We start from the raw sequence: 12206 nt of genomic DNA on the forward strand, positions 1-12206 counted from the left end.
TTGATGGTGAAATTGGGATTGTTGAGCATCTCCAGGCGGTAGTGGAAAGTGTGTCCCTGGGAAGGATTGTCTTTGTCCACAGCGCTGATGGTTTGAATCACCTGTGGACACAGACACAAAGAGAGGGACCAGTCATCCATTACTCTATTTTTGACATCATATCGGGCCAGACACTGACAGCAGCCAACACGGGATGAAAAATCTGTCCCATTCACTCATAAAAGTAGAGACCCTAAGCTAAGGGGCGCAGGCTTTGGCAGCCCACTTTTCGGTGCCAAGTCCATCTATATATCTGCCACAACCTGTTCAAGACATGTTCTTTTTCTTTATGATTTACAGCTCGCTGAAAAGCGGGACCCAGCCGTCCAGGTCATTCTTTTCCCCACATGGATGGAGAATGTTCTTACGGTGACTGTGTTAGAGGGCGGAGGATGAGGAAGTACATACTGATACTGTTAGTCACAGACACTGCATGTCGGCTAGAGAGATGCAGGCTCTGACCGGGCCTGAATGGATCTGATTGTTTTCATTTTCTGCAAAGGAAGAGAGAGAGTGAGTAGCTAAAAAAGGCCACCCAGGTGTCTCTTACTTCTCTCTCTTAAATCAGTAGGCTATAATTTACCGTGGCTGATCGTTACGGAGGAGCTGTGAGAGGGAGATGCTGCTGGCGGGCCTGATTGATGCCCTCTTACCTGTCCAGGTTTGCCGTTTTCACAAAGGAAGGCTTCGTACTCGTTGGCGAACTCAGGGGCGTTGTCGTTTATGTCCAGCACTTTGATTGCCACTGTGACTCTGGAAATCTGGCTGTGGTTTCCTAATTCGAAAAGAGACAAGCTATTAAAAGACTGAAAACAGAAGTACAGCGGCCAAATATAAAAGGGAGCTATTGCAAATCCCAGGTAAATACAATGACCCAGTTATTTTCAGTCTCTTTCTGCCTCACACCTATTTCTTTGTCTCTCTTCCTCTCCTTTTTTTTTCTTCCATCCTCTGGGTTGATTGAGAGACAGATGAGATGCAGCATCAGTCTGAGCTTTAGACATTATCAAGTATGCAAAACAGGATTACGGTTTGGAAAAAAAACCACATTCAAAGTGCTTTTGAAATCCCCAGTACAGGTGCATGTTTTATACATGAAGGTTAAAAAAATGAATATTAATAAAAGGGTGGCAGAAGACAATAAAGGGCAATTTAATTAGATTAACTTTTCATTGGAATTATTCATTGGCAGTAATTCACAGTCCCTTTTGAGGACTCATGTAAATGATTGTATTTAATTAGGGTTGCAACCGCTGACTTTTAAAGCAATTATCTATTCGTTTGGCTTTAGCACATGACATGGTACCTTAACAGTTTACTGGTAATTCAGGGCATACTGCTGTAATGTGTGACACTTAGAACAGCAAACAACATTTGAAATGCATTTGACCTGTCAATTAATTTCCCACCTTGATTGAAAAAAAAGCTTACGCGCCTTGAGCAGACATTTCAACATAATGCAGTAGCTCAGACTCATATTCACAGCCATGCTGTACAGATATTTCGGTTTAAATACTGTTTCACCAGAGGCATCACCAAAAAAAAATAAAAAATCCAGATTTGTTGGTCATCATGTTAAAACACTGAGCAAAAACATTTTGCACGCTTAAATTCACATGCCATGTTGCTATGTGAGGAGCCCTTAAAACAATCCGTTTACTCTGCTCTTTGAGCTCAAAGACATCTTATGTTAATTGTATATTTTTTCCTGCTCCAGGGAAACATTTTTGGCTCCAGTATCTGCATAATGTAGCTGTACATGCCAATCAAAATTAATCTCAAGGTTTATGGATGGCTTGTGCAGTGTTTATTTATGGTCCACAGCTTGTGTTTAATAAGTTCTTTATCCAGTCAACAGATGTTATTTTATCTGCTATGTACAGCAAACAGCTCTGGCGTGAATAGAAGTTAGATGTCCATCTAATTGACTGCTGAGCTTTTTAATTCAGTTAAATCTCTGTCTTCGGTTTCTGAGAGGAAACTTTAGCACCTTAAAATCTGTTGACGGTAAATTAGTACCTAAGGTGTAAGGTAAAGCTTCTATTTCATAAGCTGCTATGGTTCATTTATAGTTAGAACGCAGGTTTTGACCTTTTTATCTTAGTGCCTTTTGACATGTTGAATATATACCTGCATTTGTTTCTCCATTGTAAATCCTGTTACATAATTAACAAAGATGTTAACTGTGATGTGAATTTTTTATTGGTCTGAAGTGCCTCTACACAGATTTTAATGATCTCTTTGCACATTACTGTAATGATCTCTTTGATATTGTTATACAATCATTTTGAAACATAAAACATTTCATGTTTCAATCAAGAAGAGGAAGAAAGGAAAACTGTACTTACGAACTTCAGTGGCTGTCACGGTGATATTGTGCCACATATCCGTCTCTCTATCCAGACGTTTAGCTAATGTGATCTTCCCGTCATCAACATTAATGTTAAACTGCCTCTCTAAATCAGTGTGTCTATCAATAAAATACCTGTAAAAGAAAAACACAGAGAGAGAGAGAGAGAGAGAGAGAGTAAAAGTATTTAGTATATGTCCAAAAAAAGTTGTTTCTAATGTGGATTAATAAAAATTCTGTAAAAACAAATAAATAAATAAAACATATATTAGAATATTACAGTCAATAGCTGACATAAAGCAACACACATTTACCCAAAATATCATATTAAAATAACATTGTAAAAATAATTGTTAAATGCCATGATTAACATAAAGAACTTCAATTATTTTTTCTCAAGACATACTTTTTGTCATAGTTCATAAAAACAAACAAATAAAAAAAACAGATTTCATGCAGAAATATAATATTTATATTCAACCTAGTTTATATGCACCTACAATTTACTAATCTTTGAATGATCAGGGTAAAGTCTACTTGGGCATTCTCTCAAACATGAGTAGGAGGTATAACTTTTAAGAAGGCCTCAGTGGATGAGGAATGGGTTGTAAATTAAATAAATAAATAAAAATACTAAAAAATAAATAAAATAAATGAAAAAATAAATACAAAAGAAAGAAAGAAAGAAAATTCATTGGTCTGGATAGTGAATGTGAGGAAAATGTTGAGCCGTGGTAGAGATCCTGAGACTGAGGGTGGAAGTCCAGGAGGAGTGCTCTACTGCTGTGCAGGCAGCTAGACAACATTCCCACCTGGGAACAGTCTCCGGGAGGCTGAGTGGATTTCAGTCAGGCTCTGACAGCTCCACGTACCACCGAGAGACAGACCCTGAAATGTTCTGCTATGTGTCAATCAAACTGACAAAATTACAGTGGGGAATGAAGTGGGAGAAAAAAAAGAGAAACAAACAATCAAATCTGTAATTAATTATTCCATGGGTTTTTTTAAGGGTGTAAAAAAACAAAAAAATAAAATAAAATAATTCAAAATGTCAATGGCTCAAAGATTATTTTGATTAAGTATGTAGTAAAATACCTTGTTTTTCATAGACAGACATTTCTGAATAACAAACATTAATAATAATAATAATAATAATAATAATTATTATTATTATTATTATTATTATACATTTTTAAAATATATACATTCAAATATTTTTGATATGAAGTGCATGTTGTTGATTAGTATTACTCAGCAGTGCTACTTGCTTACATAATTATACTGCAGCCTGAAGACTAATGTAAAGTGTGACAATTGTATTAATTTACATTAATGAAAATGAAGAAGACGACGAAGAAGAAGAAGAATACGTATGTGATGGCATTAGTTTTTAATAATACTATTTTTTAATTTAAAAATCTGTTTTATTTTTTACTAAAAAAGCACAGGATAGAACATGTTCTCTAGGCCTTTTGCCGTTATTATGTCGGGTAAAAGAGTAATTAAGAGGACTTTCACAGAACCACAATTTACTCTATTGTTCCAAATGTTTTCCAGTAGGCTGCACCCTGTAAATGTGCAGTAACCAAATCAAATGACTCTGCCTACTCTAAGTAAAGCGTACATCAGTATAACACAATTGCCATCAAGAGCAGCCACCATGTATTAGCATATGCCAAATATCAGGTGCCACAACAAGATCTGGAGCCAGAGGGATTTCTGTCAGAGAAGGTTAAAATATCCCCACTGATTACACCCACACTTCTTTTGACAGATAGACAATACTCCTAACAGGGCTAATATGAACGTGGACACAGCTTGGCACCATTTGATGCACGTCAGTTTCACAATAAGAGAAATCCTGAAATCTTATAGGGAGAGAGAGAGAGAGAGACAGAGAGAGAGAGAGATATGGGGAGGCTGAAGGTAGGAATGGTCTGAGAGGTCAGACTGATGTGGAACAATGTTTCTGTGAATTACTGTTTCCATGCCGAGCTGCGATTACAACTGATATTTTCATTTTACCAGAGTCCTTTAAAAGCCACAACTACAAGTTTTTCTTGCCTGTTTCACCTTGATTACTTCTATTGATGTGGCAACCACATCGATGTGCACAATTAGCTGTATTCAAGCAGAAATGTTGTCATTTGAAGTGAGGTCTGGATATCTTATTCATCATGGGCATCGTTTGCCAGATAAATTCAGTCATCTTTTTATTTCTTTTTTCTGGTTTCTTATTTACAAAGTGGCTTTTACCTTTTAAAATAACTCCAACCCTTCTGCTCCGTTTGGGAAGACATGCAACTTTACCACTTTATGGTTCAAAATTCACCAAAAAAAAGTCAAACAACCCAAAATCATTTGATAACATTAGAAAAGATAATTCATCCCTTAATGCTTAAAATGACCTTGTCATGTTTATCTTAACATAATCTACTCAATGCCCTCAGGATAGAAGTAATGCATCTTCCAAATTACACAAACATGTGTACGAAAAGCCTGCATGTCAGACCAATGGGTGCACAAATGCGAATGATAGCAAGGAAAATGCATTCTAAGCCAGGAAGGATATTAGAAAGAAGGAAAAAAAATAAAAAATTCCACCTTCCAACAGCAAATGCCACAGATTTTCTTCTGAAGATTAATTCTTAATCTTCAATCACTAAGCACAGATGTCACGTTTAAGACTTTTTTTAATGGCTGAATGATTTGGGGGAAAAAAGTCACTCTTTGCAATCACCGACACTATATTAGACTATATTAACTATAACTCAGATGGATTCATGTGGAGCAGCATTTACTGTGAACTGAGCTGCTAAAAACACACAGGATCATGAGTTGCTTATGTGTAAAATATCACAGTGCCACACTTCACTTTGAAACACGCAGAGCATATATTTAATTAAAACACAGCCTTAGCAATGTAATAATCCCACTAAGCCATTTTGATTTTAATTTGATATATTGTGCAGCTCTAGAATAAATATATCACACACATGAGAGCTCTCACTTGGTGTAAACTCCATTGCAGCGTTGAAACCCAATCTCTGATTTCTCCCCTGCTCCCAGTTCCCAGTGTAATTACACAACCTGTTGCATGTTCTCCCTGAAACATCGCAAGTCACTGGAGAATTAATGAAATGCTAGGTTGGACTGAGAGAAATTGGCTGTATAACCTATACTGAAGGTGCCCTTGTAATTTTTCAAGTAGGAAGTCACAGAAGTGAAATACATCAGTGAGAGGAAGAGGAGGAATCTTATTGTGTCATTGTCCTATCTCTCTCCCTCTCTCTTTCCCAGTACAACCAATTCTGTGGAGGTGAGAGCTCCATTTAGTCTGAATGCAAATGCACTTCTACAGGCAAATTTCATCAGGAGCATTTAATGGCTGGTAGGATGCAGTAGTGAAGGAGCACTTGGCTATTAGATTGATGTAGACGCTTGAGTTTGATCTTCCCTTGGTTTAATGACAGGTTTTTTTGGCCTAATTTCGCTAAGGAATACAACAGAGTACCAGACCTCTTCTGACAAGGTCACATGGGCTAGAAATGATTGCCTTTACCTGACTTGGCTGTGCGTGGTGTCTTGGTCTCTCGCCGCTACCGCTCCTATGACTGTATTGATTGCAGCATTTTCATGCACGTCGAAGAGATAAGTAGACTTTGTAAAGACAGGGGGTTCATCTGCGTCCTCAACAATGACTTTGACCATGGCTTGGTCCATGTATGGCCCACCCGTAATCGAATCGGCACGTATGTTGGTCGCCACCACTGTTAGGTTGTAGGATTTTTTTGACTCAAAGTCCAGAGGCTGGAAAACAGAGAGAAAAATAGAGATGTTTATTATTAATGGGCACAAAAACAAAGACAAACAGTTCCCTGGTTTTAGCGGACTCAGTTTGCTGGGCTTGTAGGACTGACTATAATTGCACCGGCTTCCTTCCACCTTGCAGTGGCTAAGATTTAAGCTGCTGTGAGCCCAATAGCAGGGTGAACAAAAATAATATTTAGTAGCAATAACCACACTTTCACCTGGAGCGTGGGATGTTATTAATTTGTGGCAGAGACAGCATGTGTTTGGGATTTAAATGAGGCTGCAAATAAGGTTAATCTAATGGAAACAGAAGGACTGCATTGCAAATTGTTAAGAAATCATGAAAATTACGATTTGTTTGTTTGTGTTGTATGAAAACAAAATGAATCCTTGCCCACAATTCCATGACATTAACATTGTTAATGTATTCTCCGAGGCAATTATCCAATGGTGAGATATTATAGAAGTAGCAGATAAAATACAATGTGGGAATTATTTGTACTCCAGGATAAATATTTATGATTTCAGTGTGGAAAAGTCCCCATGTTCACCCCACCTGTGTACATACATGCTACAGTGAAGAGAACTTGACACAGAGCACCGTTTTATTGCCAGTACCTCCTTACGATTTTCATCTAGTAAAAATGTCATGGTTTTTACTCTCCCTGTTACAGGCTGATACCATTGCATTCCGAATCACATCTCCCTCTACCTCATTTGAACTCGAAAAAGGGCTCAAATCCCCCCTTTGCTCTTTTATTGACGGAAACTAAAGTAGACCTGACCACTGAAGTACACATGAAAAAGAAACAGGGTCTAGGAATTAGTTGAAGTGGTAGCATGAATAATTTGCATATGTTATAAAAAAAAAGCCTCTATCCCACAGGGGAGGTCAGGAGGACACTGGAGCCGGGCTGAGAGCAACCCCAGCTGGGAGAGGAGAGCAGCTGGAGTTCCTCTATCAGCACGCTTTGAAGTCAGTGCGGCTGACAGCAGGGCACCCGAATGAGAACATTCCATGTACCTCTGTCTGCTGCAGTCATCAACGCTTTTGGGAGGATTTTATTTCATTTTATTTTCACCCCTCCCTTGCTACTACTGTCATGTCGAGACAAAGAGGAAAACACGAGAGGAAAAAAAAAGTTCCTTAAAAGTATTCAGACCATTGGCTAGTCTTGTCTTGTCTGTTATTTCACTGTATATATACATATATATATATATATATATATATATATATATATATATACAAACATACATTGAAATATTGTTTGTACTGACATTTATATTTCAGAACACTAATACAGAGAACTAATACAATTATTATATTTTTATTATATTTCAAACATACATTGAAATATTGTTTGTACTGACATTTATATTTCAGAACACTAATACAGAGAACTAATACAATTATTATATTTTTATTATATTTTAAATGTTTTTGAAAAAATCGCACAGTACAGTACATAAGTAACTGCTACCACCACTATTTCACTGTAGGTGTGGGCACTGTAATATTTCAGGGTGATCTTACATAAATCTAACATACATTTTTTGTCAATTTGGACCACATTATGGCACAATTATTTATTTTTATTATCAGCAATTTTAACAATTTAACAACAACCTGTGTTTGACAGAACAACAAACTGAATATTTTTTTTGCAGCGATTTCTCCAGTCTTCAGTGTCACATGATCAGAAATCATTCCAATATGCTGATTTGGTGCTCAAGAAACATGTCTTATTATTTACTACTTTCTTATAAAAGAAAGTTCAAACGAAAGCCATTTCAAATATAAATATTAAAAATATATATTATTAACATTTTACTGTTACTTTTGTGTTAATACAAGTATTAATTTCTTAAAATAAATAAATTAATTAATTAATTTAAAAAAAAAATCTTACTGACCCCAAACGTTTGAGGAGTAGCGTATTTACTGATTTGTCGTGTGTGAGTCCAATCATTCCTTATAAATCATAATTATTTTTACACTTCATTGCTTTCAGGCTTTCTGGCAAACTCCAGATGTGCTGTCACAAAGTACTTCTTTTGTGTAATCCCCCGTACAGTACAGTATTATACAGAGCTCTTGATATAGTTGACTGGTGCACCTTTACTCCATCCTCTACTCTTTAGCTTCTTCAAAGCTATTCACATAGACTACGTCACTTCCTGTTTGTTGCTGCCGTGTGGTTTGAGTTTGTTGAGACAGTATGGCCCCTTTTCCATTCATCCTCTCTGTTCCAATAGTTTCCTGTCTTTTTCACTACTATTTCTATCTGATAAAAGGTTAAAAGGATCTAAATGCAATAAAGGTTTCAGTACTCACAGAGAGCTAAATTTCTATATAGCAGCTGAAACTATGTAAAACGAGAAAATTGGTTAGGGTGTGCAAATGACACTGCAGCTTTCAGTAGGGTTTTACAAGCATAAGTTTCCCTATGATGTAAAATTCAGAACAAGTTGCAGTCTGGCACCTTGCTTGCTTTGGAAAAGGACAGTTCTGCTCGAGACTATTGAATTCTGGTGACAGTTCATAGAGTTTTATGTCTTAAAGGGGTCATCGGATGCCCCTTTTATATGAGTTGATATGATTATTTAGGGTCTTAATGAAAAGTCTATAACATACTCTGGTTAACATTTATCAATGGTAGTGTAAAAAACACCCTTTTACCCTGTCAAAATGAGCTCTGTTTTCAGCACGTCGTTCTAGTCCATGTTGCTTTAAATGCTAATGAGCTCTGCTGACCCCGCCCCTCTTCTGTGGGTGACGAGCAGTACTGTTTACTTTAGCCGTGAAACTTGCTAACTAGCAATTAGGAAAGGCGATTTGCAAAGATTCCTAAAAAACCTTATACTCACTTTTTGTGTAGATCAAGCTCGATCATGAATGATTCGCGCGAACATAGACGTATTTAGGCAGGATCGGCACATTCCCTTCAAAACGAAATGTCGGGAGTAAATGACGACTGCTATGTTCATTATTACATCCAACAACAAAACACCTCAATCGCTTAATCAGAGACATTCTTGTCTTTCCCTGCACCGGAGTCGACACAATGGCAGACTGATGACAGCTCACTAAGAGCAGGTCTAAGGTAAGACAGCCTTGTCAATCAACTATTGTGGGAGGGGCCTGTGCAGAACTACTTCATTCTGACAGGAATCTCAGAACAGCCTGATTTGAGAAAGGGGATTTTAAAATATGGATTAAAAAAAAAACACTGGGTGGATTTTTATCATTATAGGATGGATGTTTACACTCACTTCCAACACACATTTATGTTCATTTCATCAAAGTGAATTTTGCATCCGATAACCCCTTTAAATGTAAAATAAATAAAGTAGTACATCTGAAAAGCTAGAAAGAAAGAAAAGAAAGAGAGAGAGAGAGAGAGAGTATCCCTTTCATCACTCAACATGCTAGAAATGTTACCATTTAACTGCAGTTGAGATTTTTGAGGACATCATTCAAATGGAGCTTTGCATATTGGCAAGACTGAAACAAGCTCCTTTCATCTGAGACACTGCAAATCAGTTCCATCTAAAAATATCACGCCAACACCTCATTCTTTTGATAGTCATGCATGCCATTTGACTCTCTACAGTGAAATTGGCACTTCTGCATCCCTCTGGGTCTACATTTTGGCACTCATTGGGTGGAAAGGCCTGAATATGACTATGGCTGTCACTTGACCTCCATTATTTCCAGATGATGCAATTCAGGCTTTCATGTGGCCTGAACGCATACTGAACCGCATGGCTGTGACCAGGGGCGGATTGGCCATCTGGCAATTCTGGCAAATGCCAGAGGGGCCGGACCATTTTGTTTAATGTGGACAGGTTTTTATCGCTTGCATGATTTCTCTATGATTATAATAATAATAATGTTAATAATAAATACATGTTAAGCATTTGGCCCAGTCGGCAATGGCCGGCCGCCTGGTCCCGAGATGGGCTGACCGAACCATTCAGTCAAAATCAAGCACGTCATCAGAGAAATTGCAACACGAGCTAATTTTCAGTAAAAGCTAGATAATGGACCGTAAAAAAGGAAAGGCGTTGCAGAAAAACTTTGAGAAAGGAAAAAAAAGGGCTCAAGTCCGACGCTGCTAAGTGCGTAAAATTAACCAAACTCTTTTCAAAAGGTTTAAATTCGGCTGCTGCAGTGGAGGACAGTTAGTGCTGCAGAGGTAAGAAGAAAACAGAAAATACAGCCAGCACAAGTCATTGTCACACTACTTCTGCCAGTTAGCTCCTGTGTTTTTTTGGGGGTTTTTTGACAGTAGCCTACATCAATGTAGCTTAGCGTAGAACCCCAGTATATTTTAAAATGTCATTGCTTCGTGATAATTGGTTAACTTAAGTGTTAACGAGCCTGTTACTGAATTGCATGACTGAAATATCAGCAGATAAAGTGGGATTTAGGGTAAAAACTGATGTAGGCTACTTGCAATATAGTCTAACACATCAAAAACCAATAGCAATAGCCATAGTACTGTAGACATTTGTAGTGAACTTTTCTTTGAATATGTAGTCATATATTAGAGGTAGGAAAAACCCAACAGACAGACAGTGACAACAAAGAACAGCATACTGTAGAGAATGACAGTAACAGCAGACAAATGGCATAAACAGACAGCACACAGACTCTACACCATCCTCAGATTATTTTTCTTTTGCTTTTACTGTGTGTGTAAATTTGTTATAAACGTGTGCTCTTTAAAAAGTTTGTTTTCCAGACACATACATTAAATGATTAAATATCTGTTACATATATGGTACTGCTTATATTATTTCACCATCTATACACAAATGTAAGTAGTGAATGTGTGTGTCCGTGGGTGGGGCTGTGTCGGTGTGGTAATGTGGGCCGGTGTGGCTACAGTGCCAGGGCTGAATTTGTGTCCCAGTCCGCCCCTGACTGTGACTGATTTTTACCACACCTGTGCCTGTTTGAAAGCACCTAGCCAAAAAAAAAAACCTCCCAGCATGGTTTGAGTGTGTATGTTTACAGGGACATTTAGAAGCATCAAAGATCAGCAGCAGGGGAAATACAGCATCCCTCTCCACCACAGCCTAAGTTAAGAGCATGCATCCCTATACAACAAAGCCATATCTTAACTGTCTGAGCCTGTGGCATCTCACTCAGATCAATATGTTTAACCTTGCTACAAAGGCTCTTTGGTCATGACCATTCAATATTTAGCAGAAGTTAAATCAAATTTTAATTGTTGGTGAGGGCTGCATCGGCCAACTTGCTGCAGATGATAGTTGGTGCACGCTGGCTCAGCACCAGCGCCTGGGGAAAATGTGTCTGCACACAGTGGCAGGTGCAAAAAAATTGAGGAAAAATAAGGGTTGTGTGCTTTACAAGCTTGTTCTGCTCTCCTGAACTCCAGCACCGTCTGGAGGTATAGAGGTTAGCGGGGATTGGGCTGCTGATTGCCTGTTTTTCTCATGCAATGCCATCCATCATGCTATTAGTAATGCAGACAACAGATTCCAGGCCAAGTGCTATGGGATGAGAAGATGAGGAAAAACAGGCATGCCCTTACACATTCAGCTGTGAGAGACTTGGGACAAACCAAATTATTTTTTATTTATTTTATTTTTATTTTTTTATTTATCGCTTTGTCTCCAGATTTTTTTCCCTTTCTTTCATGTTATAAATCTGATATTCAAGAGGCCATTACTAATAGGGGTGTAACTGTACACATAGCCTATTCATACCAAAAATGTTCTGATAGATCTTTGTGTTTGGTATGAATATGTACCGAATGAATACAGCATTGTTTTAACCACTACATGTGCAGCAGTTCTGTGTGTATGAATTGCATTTAGAAATTCGTTTTTAAAGGTATAGAAATATATTTTCAAATGTCAATACAGTTCATATCGATATACTTTGATGTTGTGAATGCATCTGAAAATTAAATGCAAGACATAGAGTGAGTTACAGTATATATATATATATATATATATATATATATATACT

General features: G+C 37.6%; 1 protein-coding gene across 1 annotated transcript in view; it reads right to left on the bottom strand.

Moving 5' to 3' along the window:
- LOC107561036 (cadherin-8-like) overlaps positions 1 to 12206 on the bottom strand; it is a 100504-nt gene that overhangs the window by 7055 nt on the left and 81243 nt on the right. Inside the window, exons 7-10 of the mRNA XM_016245367.1 lie at positions 5952 to 6199; positions 2388 to 2524; positions 693 to 814; positions 1 to 101 (exon numbers count right to left, since the gene is read on the bottom strand). The exon at positions 1 to 101 is cut by the window's left edge and continues 11 nt beyond it. Coding sequence (XP_016100853.1) covers positions 1 to 101; positions 693 to 814; positions 2388 to 2524; positions 5952 to 6199 — 608 coding nt within the window. The remainder of the gene's footprint in view (positions 102 to 692; positions 815 to 2387; positions 2525 to 5951; positions 6200 to 12206) is intronic.

The sequence above is a fragment of the Sinocyclocheilus grahami genome, unplaced genomic scaffold (genome assembly GCF_001515645.1).
Source record: "Sinocyclocheilus grahami isolate Dianchi unplaced genomic scaffold, SAMN03320097.WGS_v1.1 scaffold753.1, whole genome shotgun sequence".
Lineage (NCBI taxonomy): Eukaryota > Metazoa > Chordata > Actinopteri > Cypriniformes > Cyprinidae > Sinocyclocheilus > Sinocyclocheilus grahami.